The sequence below is a fragment of the Equus caballus genome, chromosome 12, assembly GCF_041296265.1.
Source record: "Equus caballus isolate H_3958 breed thoroughbred chromosome 12, TB-T2T, whole genome shotgun sequence".
NCBI lineage: Eukaryota > Metazoa > Chordata > Mammalia > Perissodactyla > Equidae > Equus > Equus caballus.
In genome coordinates this window covers 28,348,257-28,362,120 of record NC_091695.1, presented here as the reverse complement: position 1 = coordinate 28,362,120, position 13,864 = coordinate 28,348,257, and the positions used below count along the sequence as shown (strand labels likewise).

General features: G+C 40.2%; 2 protein-coding genes across 2 annotated transcripts; both read right to left on the bottom strand.

Moving 5' to 3' along the window:
- Positions 1-3,874: 3,874 nt before the first annotated feature.
- On the bottom strand, positions 3,875-4,810 carry OR4D11F (olfactory receptor family 4 subfamily D member 11F). The gene has a single exon (NM_001391688.1). It carries the CDS (start codon positions 4,808-4,810, stop codon positions 3,875-3,877), a length of 936 nt encoding a protein of 311 aa, NP_001378617.1.
- Positions 4,811-12,610: 7,800 nt separating this feature from the next.
- LOC138916472 (olfactory receptor 4D10-like) lies at positions 12,611-13,534 on the bottom strand. The gene has a single exon (XM_070229118.1). It carries the CDS (start codon positions 13,532-13,534, stop codon positions 12,611-12,613), a length of 924 nt encoding a protein of 307 aa, XP_070085219.1.
- Positions 13,535-13,864: the final 330 nt, after the last annotated feature.

The window sequence follows — 13,864 nt, the reverse complement described above, 5'->3', positions numbered from 1 at the left end:
CAGTGGGAACATGGTGAGCCGAGAGAGGGAGCCGTGACGCCCGGGCTCCTACATAACACGTGCTTAATGTGGCCTCTCGATTCCTCCAGTGTGGACTTTGCCTCTTGGCATCTCCTTCTGGGGGATGAGAATTTCAGCTTTCCCGCACCTCCCTTTCTCCTCCCCAGCTCCCAGCAGAGCTGAATCCGTGTTCACTGTTGCCGTGAGGAAGGCTGGAGGTGTTATTCATTGCTGGGCCAAGTGGGTTACTATGATTACAACGGAGGGCACGTGTTGTGTGCCCAGTATTTACAGATGAAATGACCGTGTCTGGGATTTGCTTGACAGTAATCTTGGCGGAGGGGTAGGTCAGGATATGGGTCAAACCAAATTGACCGTGTGGGTTGATAGTTGTTGAAGGTGGGTGATGGATTCATGAGGGTTTATCATAGTATTCTCTTTTTGCATTTGTGTGACATTTTCTATAATAATATTTTAATAGTTATTTTAGGGAGACCCTCTGTGTTTTAAACCCTCAGTCTTTAGATGTCTGGAAAAATTGCTTCTTGGTCCTCACTTTGGAATGTAATTTACCCAAGTTTTGAACATTAACTGCAGCCCACCCATTTTACACCACAACTCAGCATGCACGCACTACGTTTCATCCATTCTGTCGTGACTCCTTTGTGACATTTTGGTGTCTTTGAAGTCAGGATGTGTCTTACAAACGATGGCATCTTAGACTTGATGAACTATGGCGTACGACAAAACTTCACGTGGGCTGCAGCTTCTCTGCTGCTCCTCCCACTGACAGGTGGGGTCTCATCCCCTGCAGCCTGGCCAGCCTCAGTGACTTGGTTGACCAAATGAATGTGGCAGATGTGTGTTAAAGAAAGTGTGTTAAACCACACCAAGGACTGTGCTGTCTTCCTTCTAACCAAAATTGCTTTGCTTAGGGGGCTGGGAAATAAAGCTTAAATAAAAGGGTAGTGAGGGAAAAATCAAATCTTTGTGGCTACTGTCAGGGCCGCTGTTAGAGACTGAATGGTGTAGATTTATATGTCCAATTTCTGTTGAATGCAATATATTCATTGAGGCTATACAATTATCTTAATCTACATCTCTAAGATCCACAGCTCCCTTAGAATCTAGGAAGGTAGCACAGTGACAGCTGTTGATATTCATCAGGTTAATTACTTCAGAATAATTTTATGTTATTGGGTTCACAGGTACCCAGAGATGTTGATCATTGAAATATTCGATTCAGGGAACAATGTAAGAAAGGGTAGTTTGAAAGCTATGTGTGTGTGTCCAGAGCCAGTCAACCTTTCCATGGCTATTAGGAACAGAGCTTAAAAATAATAAAAGCTGATTTAATTGGAACAAATGCAACCCAGCTTTAGATTTTATGTCATCCAGAGTAATGATAATGTTTATGTAATCAGATGTAATTCTTTCTCCTTCTCCTGAAATATTGAATCAGATTGTGTTGTGTGTTTAAACATGGCTTGAGAAAGTCTCAGGGACAGTGATGTGGCAGGAGTTCTTTGGTCCTTGGTCTCCTGGGATTATGCCTCTGAGATACAATCAGTGATTCAGTCCCCATAGATCTTTGGTGCCATCCAATTCTGACATAGTGATAAAACTCTGATTTGAGTGATTCACAAGAGATAGGAAGGACAGAAAAGGACAAATTGGCATGAAATAGACTGCAAGGTGGTTTGTGGCATGCATTTTTCATAGGCAATTTCACATAGAAAAGCTTAGAGACTCGTGACCAGTGCTACCTGAGCAAAGGTAGCAGGACCTTATGAACGGTGACTTGACAAATGTGAATTATTCTTAGAATTTTCATGTTAGGGGAAGTAGGTCAATATGGTAAACATTTAGAATTTATAGACCAGGTGACAAGAAATGGCAATGAACCAGTTAGTTAATCAATGCTTATGGTGCCATTCCAGATCCAAAGTGGGACATAAGTAAAGTTTGTCCTCAACGCTCAGTATCCTTTGGCTAACTCTACTTGGGCTCTTCTCTGTCCTGGGTGATCTGACTTCTTGTTCTGATCCCTTATCCCTGCCAGAAAAGCCAAGGGTTTATATTTGATCCATTACTTTCTTTTAATATGAAACTATCCAATGCATTATGTCAACAGCTTCAGGATGACTTTTTAAGCTATAAAAATAACCAGCAAAGCTATAGTCATGTTTTAATGACAGAAAGCTAGAAATTTGTTTTTTTCCTAGATTGACACCTGAGCTAAAACTGTTGCCATCTTTTTTTTTTGTTCTTCTCCCCAAAGCCCCCCAGTACACAGTTGTAGGTTCTAGTTGTGAGTGCCTCTGGTTGTGAAATGTGGGACTCCGCCTCACCGTGGCCTGACGAGTGATGCCACGTCTGCATCCAGGATCTGAACCAGTTAATCCCTGGGCTGCTGAAGCAGAGCACACGAACTTAACCACTTGGCCATGGCGCTGGCCCAAGAAAGCTGGATGAAAAATGCTTTGAATTCAATGTATATTCCTATGTTTTGCTACCCCATCAGTTTTTTCCAATAATGAGGAGTAGTGGCCCTGTAGTAGGAGAGTGTAACAGATCATTGGGGGTTGGGGTTAGGGTTCAGGTCAGAATGTGCATAATGTAGAGCAATTTGGATGGTATTAATAATGATATTTGCCTTTCACTGAGAATTTACTATCTGCCAGGCATTGTATGTTTCACATATACCATCTCATTTTAACCCTGACAACAACTCCATGAGATGGATATTATAAGTACCTTTTTATAAGTGACATATGACCTGTGAAGACATGAAATAATTTGCTCAAGATCACACAGTTGAGGGATGGCAGAGATAGGATTTGGACCCAAGGCCGTATGACTCTGAGGTTAGAGCATTCAGCTATAATGGTTTACTTTTACCATGCTTTCCCAGACAAAAACACTACCTTTTACTTCTTCACAAACACCAACAAATTGAAGACTGGATTGTTTAGAGTTTTATCTTCTTTAACCCTTCCTCTCTCTCTCTCAGGAAGTGGGAAGTGAAAAGAGTGTAAATTCTCAATGGAGAACCCAGTCTGAGATTGGCCCTGGTAAGGCTGGACTAGAAGATCAGTTCTTGAATAATGAGAATGGCTTGCTCGTTGTGTAGGATTTCTGAGGTTCTGCCTTTGTCTAAACTTATCACAAGAATGTGAATCTGGCACGTGCAGTTCTGCATAAGATAAATCCCTGTAGGCCATTATGGGAAGTCTTTCAAAGCTTCTTCGTTCCTTATAGGAATCCAGGAGGACAACAATTGTGTGCCTTTGAGGTTCTCAAGAGGTCACAAGCCCATGTGGTGTTCAACTAAGCAAAAAAAAGTCTTAATCTGTGATGGGCCATTTGTCCCCATATACGGGTGCTGCATTTGCAGTGATCATGAAATCTTTCTAGAACAGGATTACAGTTTGGCATAGACAGGTCCAGTAATGTAATACATTACATCCAAATGGTTTAAGAGCAATCAATTGGGTATCTGAAGACTTATCTCTGTGATTAAGTGGATATGAGTTCTTGAGCAAATCACTCTAACTCTAGGCTTCTGTGTACTTACCTCTGGAAAAGGAGTTGGATTTAATCAATCTCTTCACCTGCGATATAGTTGTCCTGACACATTGTTACTTTGTTCTTTGAATGGAAATACATCAATCAGCTCAATCCTGTAGCACTAGTTACTTTATGCTTACCAGAAGCTAGGGTTACCAGCAACCTATTAATTTACTAGAAAAATAAATTGTTACCTAGTACGTGTAGTTGGTTTATTGATAATATATTTGAGTATATAAATAGGACTCTGTGGGAAAAATGATGAAAGGAGTCCTTGGTGATGAAGAGGTTGGAAACTCTTATTCTATTCCACCACAGAAGGCATGAGTCTTCTCTTCAGTCTCTTCATGGCTGACTTCATTTCTTGGTTCCTCAGAGTGTAGATCAAGGGGTTCATCAGAGGGGAGATGACAGTGAAGGTGACAGAGATGGCTTTATCTGTGGGGAGGGCAGTGAAGGGCCGGGCATAGACATAGATGCAGGGCACAAAGTGCAGAGTCACCACCGTGATGTGTGAGGTGCAGGTGGAGATGGCTTTCCTCCTGCCCTCCCCTGCCTGAGACCTCAGCATCATTAGGATGACTGTGTAGGACACAAGCAGGAAGATAAACCACAGGGTACTCACTAAGCCATTGTTGGAAATCATCAGGAGCTCAAGTGCAGAGGTGTCTGTACAGGCGAGTTTGAGGACATGGGGGACATCACAGTAGAAGCTGTCAAGAACATTGGGTCCACAGAAAGGGAGGGGCAGCAATAGGGAAATTTGCATGATGGAGTGGACAAAGCCCCCCACCCAGGAAGCCAAAATGAGGGCAGTGCATCGCCCCCTACTCATCATGGTGACATAATGCAGGGGCTTGGAGATGGCTATGTAGCGATCAAATGCCATCACAGAGAGAGAGAAAATATCTGCTCCACCGAGGAGATGGAAGAAGAACGTTTGTGTCATGCAGCTAGTATAGGATATGGTCTTTATCTTTGACAGAAGGTCTGCCAGGACCTTTGGAGCGGAGATGGAGGAGAAGCAGATGTCAACGATGGCTAGATTGCAGAGCAGGAAGTACATGGGGGTGTGAAGGCGAGGCTCACAGGTCACAGTGACCATGATGAGGAGGTTTCCCAGCAGAGTTGTCATGTACACAAAACACAGAAAAAGAAATAAGACCAAACTGAGATCTTGGGACTGAGTAAGTCCTAGAAATATAAATTCTTTTACCCTGGTGCCATTTCCCAACTCCATTGAATCATGTTTCTTCTTCTTTGTGTAGCTTGGAAAAAGTTAAAAGTGTTATTTCAGAAAGGGTTTACTCCCCCTTAATAGATTCAGGTTTACAGTTGGGTATTAGGTCGGAAGACTAGTGAGGCATTATCACCACATGAAGACTCTTTCCAAGGTTATTGTTAACACATCCTACATGCCATCTTATTCCGTAAGCATGCAGTTAATTATTGTTTTCTTCTGTAAATTATATGTATTTTAGAAAATGCATAAAAGTAATGTTCTCAGAATAGAAGTTGTAAGTATCCAAGATAAAAAGGTGAATAGTAAATAATCAGAAAGGGAATATTTTGGCCCAAGGGATACAAAAATGGATGCAGTTTGGTGTGTAAATAAGACAATGCCTATTTGGTACAACTGGGGTCCTTTGAGGTTTTACACAAATGTGGGTTTTTTTCCAGACTGGGTGCTCCATTTAAATGCTTTAAGAACTCCTATCTGCAAAATGATTGTCTTTGGACTGAATTTCACAGAAGCACTCCTCCCTTTTTTAGGTCACAGATTTAATGCTATGAAAAATCAGATAATTTTAAAGCTGTAAAATTCTTCTTTATCGTTCTATTTTTCCTTAAGGGGATTTATTTGTTTCTTTCTTTAATATACTTTAGGTACCAAAACCCCTGGATGTTGAATAACTCCTCAGCTATGAAAGAAAAGTGGTAACTCAGAGCTTCTCTTCTGTTCACTGGTCAAATTTCTTTCCTAAAAGCTATTTTTTTTTATTGCGCTTTCATTGACATACGATAGACTCATGTGTTTGACGTGTACACTTTGATAAGTTCTGACATACGCATATACCCATGCAATCATCAATATGTTTAAGATAGTTAATTAATATGTCTTAATATATATTAAGATACAATAAGATATAAGTTAATTAATATATGTATCACTCCAAAAGTGTCCTTGTGACTCTAATATGTCCCCTCTGCCCCCTTTCTTCAGGCAAGCACTGATCTGCATTCTGTCACTATCCATTAGTTTGCATTCTCTAAAATTTTCTATAAATGGAATCCTAAAAGGTGTACGTTCTCTTTTTGTCTGGCTTGTTTCACTTACAAAATACATCCACGTTTTGTGTGTACCAATATTTTGTTCCCTTTTATTGTACGGATGTGCCACATTTTGTTTATCAATTCACTTGTTGATGAACATTTGGGTTGTTTCTAGTTTTTGGCTATTACACATAAAGCTGCTATGAGTATTCTTGTAGAGGTCTTCATGTAGATATATGTTTCCATTTCTCTTAGGTAAGTACCTAGGAATGGAATGGCTGTAACTCTTAAAATTCAATAAGAAAACCAACCACCCAATTAAAAAAAAAGGGACAAATGGTTTGAACAGATACTTCAACGAGAAGATATAGGTTTAGCAATTAAGCATATGAAAAGATGCTCAATGTCATTTATCAGTGGGGAAATGTAAATGAAAGCTATAGTGAGATAACAGTGCACATTTATTAAAATGGCTAAAATAAGAGAGAAGGGGTTAATATCCAAAATATACAAAGAACTCATACATCTCAACAACATAAAATCAACAACCCAATTTAAAAATGGGCAAAAGATCTGAACAGAGATTTCTCCAAAGAAGACATACAGATGGCCAACAGGTGCGTGAAAGGATGTTCAACATCATTAGCTATCAGGGAAATGCAAATTAAAATTACAATGAGATATCACCTCTCTCCCATCAGAATGGCTATAATTAACAAGACAGGAAACAAGTGTTGGAGAGGATGTGGAGAGAAGGGAACCCTCGTACACTGCTGGTGGGAGTGCAAACTGGTGCAGCCACTATGGAAAGCAACATGGAGCATCCTCAGAAAATTAAGAATAGATCTACCGTATGATCCAGCTATCCCACTGCTGGGTATTTATCCAAAGATCTTGAAAACACAAATGCATAAAGATACATGCACCCCTGTGTTCATTGCAGCATTATTCACAATAGCCAAGACTTGCAAGCAACCTAGGTGCCCATCAAGGGAAGAATGGATAAAGAAGATGTGGTATATATTCATAATGGAATACTACTCAGCCATAAGAAATGACGCAATCCAGCCATTTGTGACAACATGGATGAAGCTTGAGGTTATTATGCTGAGTGGAATAAGTCAGAGGGAGAAAGTCAGATACTGTATGATCTCACTCATAAGTAGAAGATAAAAACAACGACAAACAAACACATAGCAACAGAGATTGGATTGGTGGTTACCACAGAGGAAGAGGGGAGAGGGGAGGGTAAAAGGGATGATTTAGGCTCACATGTGTGGTGATGGATTATGATTAGTTTTTGGGTGGTGAACATGATGTAATCTACACAGTCTTCGAAATATGTTACGATGTACGTCTGAAAGCTATATAATGTTATGATCCAGTGTTACTGCAATAAAAAAAGAAGATTGACATATCAGAGTTGACAAAAATGTAGAGGAACTGTAACTCTGGTGGGAATGTGCAATGATGCAACCACTTTTTATTATTATTATTATTTTTTATTGAGTCATTGATAGGTTACAATCTTGTGAAATTTCAATTGTACATTAATGTTTGTCAGTCATGTTGTAGGTGCACCACTTCACCCTTTGTGCCCACCCCCCACCCCACCTTTCCCCTGGTATCCACTAAACTGTTCTTGGTCCATAGTTTTAAATTCCTCATATGAGTGGAGTCATACACAGATTATCTTTCTCTCGCTGGCTTATTTCACTTAACATAATTCTCTCAAGGTCCATCCATGTTATGATGCAACCACTTTTGAAAACAATTTGTCACTTTCTTAAAATGTTAGGCATGTGCTTACAATATAATCATTTTGCTCTTGAATTCCTTCCTTTTTTTATTTTGCGAATCCTTGAAATGGACTTAATTTCTTTCTTTGCAGTTTATCTCCTTTTTCTTACCATGATCAGAAAGAAAAGAAAGGTGAAAGTCACTTCTCTCACTTTTTTGGGGTGTTTTCCAGTTCAAATGAAGATATTTCTTTTCACCTAGCTCACTTTCCATTCAAGTTGTCTTTCTTCTGTATACAATTTTGTCGAAAGTCTACTTAATATGGAAAACTAAAAAAGCTACCAAGAGTTATCAGAGCATGCAGGCAGATACCTGGGGGCCTCTGGCATAGCACAGCCTGTTGCAATCCCAGCTGGGTACTTACTGCTTACGCTACAGGAGAAGTTAGTTTACCCCTTTGGCCTCAGGCTCTGCATCAGTATCTGGAAACAATAGCATCTCCCTCATGTGATTTTTGTGAGGATTAAATGAATTAATATATGCAAAAACATCAATACTTAGAGCATTGCCTAAGCAATAATAAGTATGCTCATACGTGTGTTACCTTAAAGTAAAACGCTGGGTTAGTAACTGTCTCAGGCACACAGCTTCTTAAATGTACTGACAATCTTTTAGAAGAGTTGTATGTTTTCCAGAATCTGTATTCTAAAACAGCTTCATCAGAACATACTTTTTTTGGGGAAAATAGGAGGTACTTTTCTTTTACTGTCAATGAGAGTGGCCCAGAGGGTGGTGACAGCGTTTGGTAGTAAGGAGAGCACTTGCTTGGTTTGGTTTCTTATCTGACAACATCTTAGCAGACCAGAGAAGTCAAGTGCTGGTCTCTGCAGTGAGAGCCATCTGGGCTCAAGTCCTGGCTTTGTCCCTGTGTGACTTGGGTAAGTGAGAGACCTCATGGAGTCTCCACTTCATCTGTGGAATGGGGATTATAGTAATACCCACCTCACAGGGAAGTTATCAGGATTAGGTGAATTAACATACATAGAGTCTCAACATACATGACTGGTTATCTCTTATGATTAGTACTATGTTGGGTAACCTTAACATGGGAGGCTCATCAGGAAATGGAGTGTGTTGAACCAAATAGTAGCTGAGCTATCAATTCTGACTAGTTAAAGTGGGGAAATAATCACCAGAAAACACCAACTCAATATAGTTACTAAAGATATTGAGGAGGTCTTACCTACTTATGATATCCTTCCACAGGGACTATGGAATTGTAAATAGTAGACTGTGGTCTACACAGAAGGGTAGAAGGTACAGTACCTCAGACCCCGAGTCAGTACTGTTTGTCAGAGAGGAATAGGTCCTACGTTCACAAGATACTTTTGGTAATTCAGACAACATCCTCTGCCTTCTGCTCCATGTTTCTGCTATTTTTACTCCATTTATTTAACAAATATTGATAGAAAGTTGGCAGAGTTCTAGGTTATTTGAGAGAAATGAATATAATCCAAAACCAGTGGAGAAAGAACTGAAATTTAATAATATGACATTGATGGGGACTGTCTAAAGACAGATGAGGTGTGTGTGAGAAAAGGGTGATTTCTCTCCAAGAGGCTCAGAGGAAGCTGCATGGAGGAGGTGACATTTCTGTTTGGGGCACATGGGAGTGGAGAGAATGGGAGATCTGGCTTTAGGGGACCAGTTGAATATATAACAGTTGCTGATGAGTGGGAAGTTTGGCTGGAAAGAAAGGATCCAAATATGTAGGCACGGAAAGACAAGCAAAAGAAAATCGTTGTTACAAAATTTTTATTTTTTGATAAATCTAAGGGAGGGTATGTAGGTGTTCACTGTATTATTCTTTCAACTTTTTTGAAATATTTTATTTTCTTTCTAGTTTTGAATTTAGCATAAGAAAAACCTCTGTAGATTTCAGTTTCAAGAGATCCATCTATAGGATGAGAAAATCTCATTGTTTTTTTCTGAGAAAAATCTCTTGTTTGTGCAATTCAAAGGATCCTGGAAAAAAAGAGCTTCCTCTGCCTACTTCCAAACTAAACTCATTTCTATGACTCTCCTTTCACAATATCTTCTTTGTTCATATTTCTTAGCTGTGCTGTCTGCCACTGACAGTTCACCCTGGAATGCAGCATCTTGTGTATATATTTCATTATTTTTAGTCAAAGTGTATTTATGAATCTTACAATTCCATCTAGATTTCAGTTTTTCTCACTCTTCTCTTCTCACACTTATTCATCGACACCCAGACACCATAGTCATTCACACTCATGTAGAGTTATGTGTCTTACCTAAAATTTCCAACCTCCTTCTCAAACATCTTGAATAATGTTCACACGAACCTTGGGAGTCATTCAGCTGCAGGAAATTTTGTTAAATACCCCTCTGAAGGCCAGTGATTTCAGTGGCTTCCTGTCTATCTTTACGTGGAAAAAGGCAGACTCAGGGAATAATATTTCCTTGGCTTTTCCACACTGATTCACAGTGTTCCATCATATGTACCAATTTGTCAATCCCAGAACTAGTGTGAGAATTATCAGAGGGCATATAATTGGATGTGGCTGTGGAAAAATTCTACTGATGGCGAGGTGGTTTCAGTGGGAGTAATCAAGATGTGACTCAGGCACATGTCCTTAGGAACACACTTTTTGTGTAGGATCTAAAAGTTTTTAGCAGTGACAAAGATTCTCCCCTTGACCAAACTCTACTCAGGCTCCCCTGAACTTCTCAACTAGGCCTCCACTTTGGGACCTCCATGCTTGTCTCTGCATTGTCGAATTTTAACAAGAATTCTGCTAATTCAGTTTAGCCAAAATCCCCCACCCTCCATGTTGATCACCATCAGTGTGTAATCAGGTTCCTCACCATCCACCATGCCCCAAGTGATATTTGATCACCCTGGCCTGCCTTCAGCAAGAATCCTGTTAGGTCAGTTTACCCAGAATTCCACCTTACCTCTGATGTTTCCCCTAGTAGTTTTTCTGTTGGGACATAAATGCCTATTCTTAGGGATTCTGCACAACTTCCTTAGGCAGTTTCACCCATGTAGGGTAATTCCTGAAGTGTGACACACAAGTATTGGAAGGAGCCATTGGACCTGAAAGGATTATGTAGATGAGAGTGAAGGAGATCTCAATGGGCGGATGAAGAAAGTGTGTGATGGAGTTCTCACAGGACATACACATCACCAGGAAATCCACACTGGATCCATCAGCAACTCCTACTTGCTCGACTTTCAGAGTTCTTCACCATTCTCACCACCTCCACTGTTACTACCCTAAGTTGTGTCTTCATTATTTCTTTCCTGGGACTTTTGCAGTAGCTTCTTAATTGTTCTCCCTGTTTTTGTCCTTGCCCCACCTCAGTCTATTCATAACAGTAAGCACTGCATTTCTGCTAAAACATTCATCACTATTCTGCTCTTCAAAGCCCTTCAAAATGCATCGCATCTTATTTAGGTGAAAGTCAAAATCCTCACAATGTCTAAAAGGTCCTAAGGACCTGATCCCGTGGCCTCATCTCTCTGACTGCAATTATTACCTGTCTCCTCCTTGCTTCCTCTCATCTTCTTATGAAGGCCTGGGCACATCCCCACCTGAGGACCTTTGCATGTCTGATTTTTGAACTGACATTTGTACTGTGACATGAACATTTGTCTAATTTCAAAAATTTTAAGATCTAGGATCTACCTGCAGAAATGAAGGGCAAAAAAGAAAAACTCCCAAATGCTGTAAATAGCAGAACAAGAAAACAAATAAAAACCAAGTTCATGTATTGAATAATGTTTTTCCGTTCATGCCAACCTTTTTGAATGTATATGCGTAGTCTGAAGCAGCTTCATAGGTTTCTGTCATTTTTAGGGAGTCATGTTAACAGAAAATAATAACAAATCCATTGTTTTCTTACTCCTATTCTCCAATGATTTGAGAAACAGAAAGGAGTGAGAGGTGATATTCATTCACTGAGTTCTTTAACTCAACCATTTTTTGGACAGTTTTCTACGTTCTACTTGCTGTGCTAGGTGCTGGGGATACAAGAAATAAATCATAGCCCTACTGGGGGAATAGGAGGAAGGAGGACAGGGAATTGGAAACAAGGTCCTGAGTGTGGTGCTTGAGCTGAGCCCCGGTCACTGAGGCAATGTCATGGAAGTGTGGTCAGTAGGCATGGGGTTCAGAGGAAGGTCAAGGTAAGGACCTACATGAGGTCATAGAACCCATAGTTACTGGGGTCCACATTCTAACTCAAGCTGTGCTGGCTTCAAAGCAATTGCACTCAACCACTGGAGTGTGGGCTTCAGACGGAAAAATCTTCAGGTAGTAGTTATTTAATTTACTCATATCAGAAAGTCAGAGGAGGAACTTAATTTGAGTGTGCTTACTTCATTAAAATGTGATTACTTCATGAAAGACCTTAGCAATCCAATGCCCAAGCTGCATTATGTTTCTCAGCTCCCTTCCTGGTAACAAGAATATAGTGGGAATGTCTGAGTATATATATATTTGCTTTTTCTTATTGTTAATTTTATTTATACAATTGGAGATTTCCATGTTGTTGTAAGTAATAACCAAGAGAGGTCCCACCTTAATCCATTTTCCCCCAATGATCATTTCACAATCTACATGTATATCAAAACATCAAGTTGTACATCTGAAATAAACAACATTTGTATTTCTCAATTATATGCAATAGAGCTGAACGAAACCCCCACAACAATTCCAATGTGATAAAATTTCTGAGTGCATACATATTCTCTTTTCTTTATTTCTTCCAAGGCTTTATTGCATAAGCATTATGCAACTCTTCAGCTAACAGTTTGATTTCTCTGCTTCCTTTTGCAACATGAAATGTATCTTTTTACATTATTATTGCATGCCAAACAGAATCTTTGAAAGTCATGTGCATCTTAGTAGAAATATCAAAATTATTTAGAAATCCTTTAGTCAATGTGGTTTATTTGATGGACATTTTCAAAGGTGGTGAGAAGGAGTGAGCGACCAGTCTATATCCTCTCAGAAGGTACACATCTTCTTTTCAGTTTCCTGATGGCTGACTTCATCTCCTGGTTCCTCAGAGTGTAGATCAAGGGGTTCAGCAGAGGGGAGATGACAGTGAAGGTGACGGAGATGGCCTTATCTGTGGGGAGGGCATTGAAGGGCCGGGCATAGACATAGATACAGGGCACAAAGTGCAAGGTCACCACAGTGACGTGTGAGGTGCAGGTGGAGATGGCCTTCCTCCTGCCCTCCCCTGCCTGAGACCTCAGCATCATTAGGATGACTGTGTAGGACACAAGCAGGAAGATAAACCACAGTGTGGTGAGCAGCCCACTATTGGAAATCATCAGCAGCTCAAGCACAAAAATGTCAGTATGGGCGAGTTTGAGGACCTGGGGGACATCACAGTAGAAAGTGTCAAGAACATTGGGTCCACAGAATGGGAGGGGCAGCAACAGGGAAATCTGCACGATGGAGTGGACAAAGCCCCCCAGCCAGCAGGCTATAATGAGGGCTCTGCTCATGATGGTCACGTAGTGCAGGGGCTTGGAAATGGCCACATAGCGATCAAATGCCATCACCGACAAAGAACATACATCCACCCCTCCAACAAGGTGGAAGAAAAACATCTGGGTGGAGCAGCCATTGAAGGAGATGGTCTTTCTCTCTGACAGAAGGTCCACCAGAACCTTGGGAGCTGTGATGGAGGAAAAGCAGATGTCGGCAATAGACAAATTCCGGAGCAAAAAATATATGGGGGTGTGAAGGCGAGATTCACAGGTCACCGTGACCGTGATGAGGAGGTTTCCCAGCAGAGTTGTCACATACACCCAAAGCGGGAAAAGGAATAAGACCCAGTTCAGTTCTTGATTCTGGGTTAGGCCAAGGAAAATAAATTCTTTGACCCTGGTACAGTTTTTCAGCTCCATTGAGTCATTTTCTTTGTCTCACTTTTGTTTCAAGCTATTTCATTTGAAAAGAATTGGCTCTTTATTTTGTTTTCTTCCTAAGCACTAAGAATGAAATTCAGAATCTTCTTCATGTGATTGTGGTGTTTGCAATTTGTTGAGTTGTCCAAATTTTTAAGATTTCAATCAGTTTGGTGATCAAATCAAAATATAACATGAAAAGTCATTCAATATTTCTTTACCTATAAAACTATTTTTGAAGAGAATAAGCATTTATGTTAAGAAGTGATGTTTACATTGCACATTTTAGTTAATTAGTTTATTTTCATTTGTAAACTGTATTATTTTTTA

Bases quoted from the DNA above. Each gene is read 5' to 3' on its own strand.
- OR4D11F (NM_001391688.1), bottom strand. From the start codon at position 4,810: ATGGAGTTGGGAAATGGCACCAGGGTAAAAGAATTTATATTTCTAGGA.
- LOC138916472 (XM_070229118.1), bottom strand. From the start codon at position 13,534: ATGGAGCTGAAAAACTGTACCAGGGTCAAAGAATTTATTTTCCTTGGC.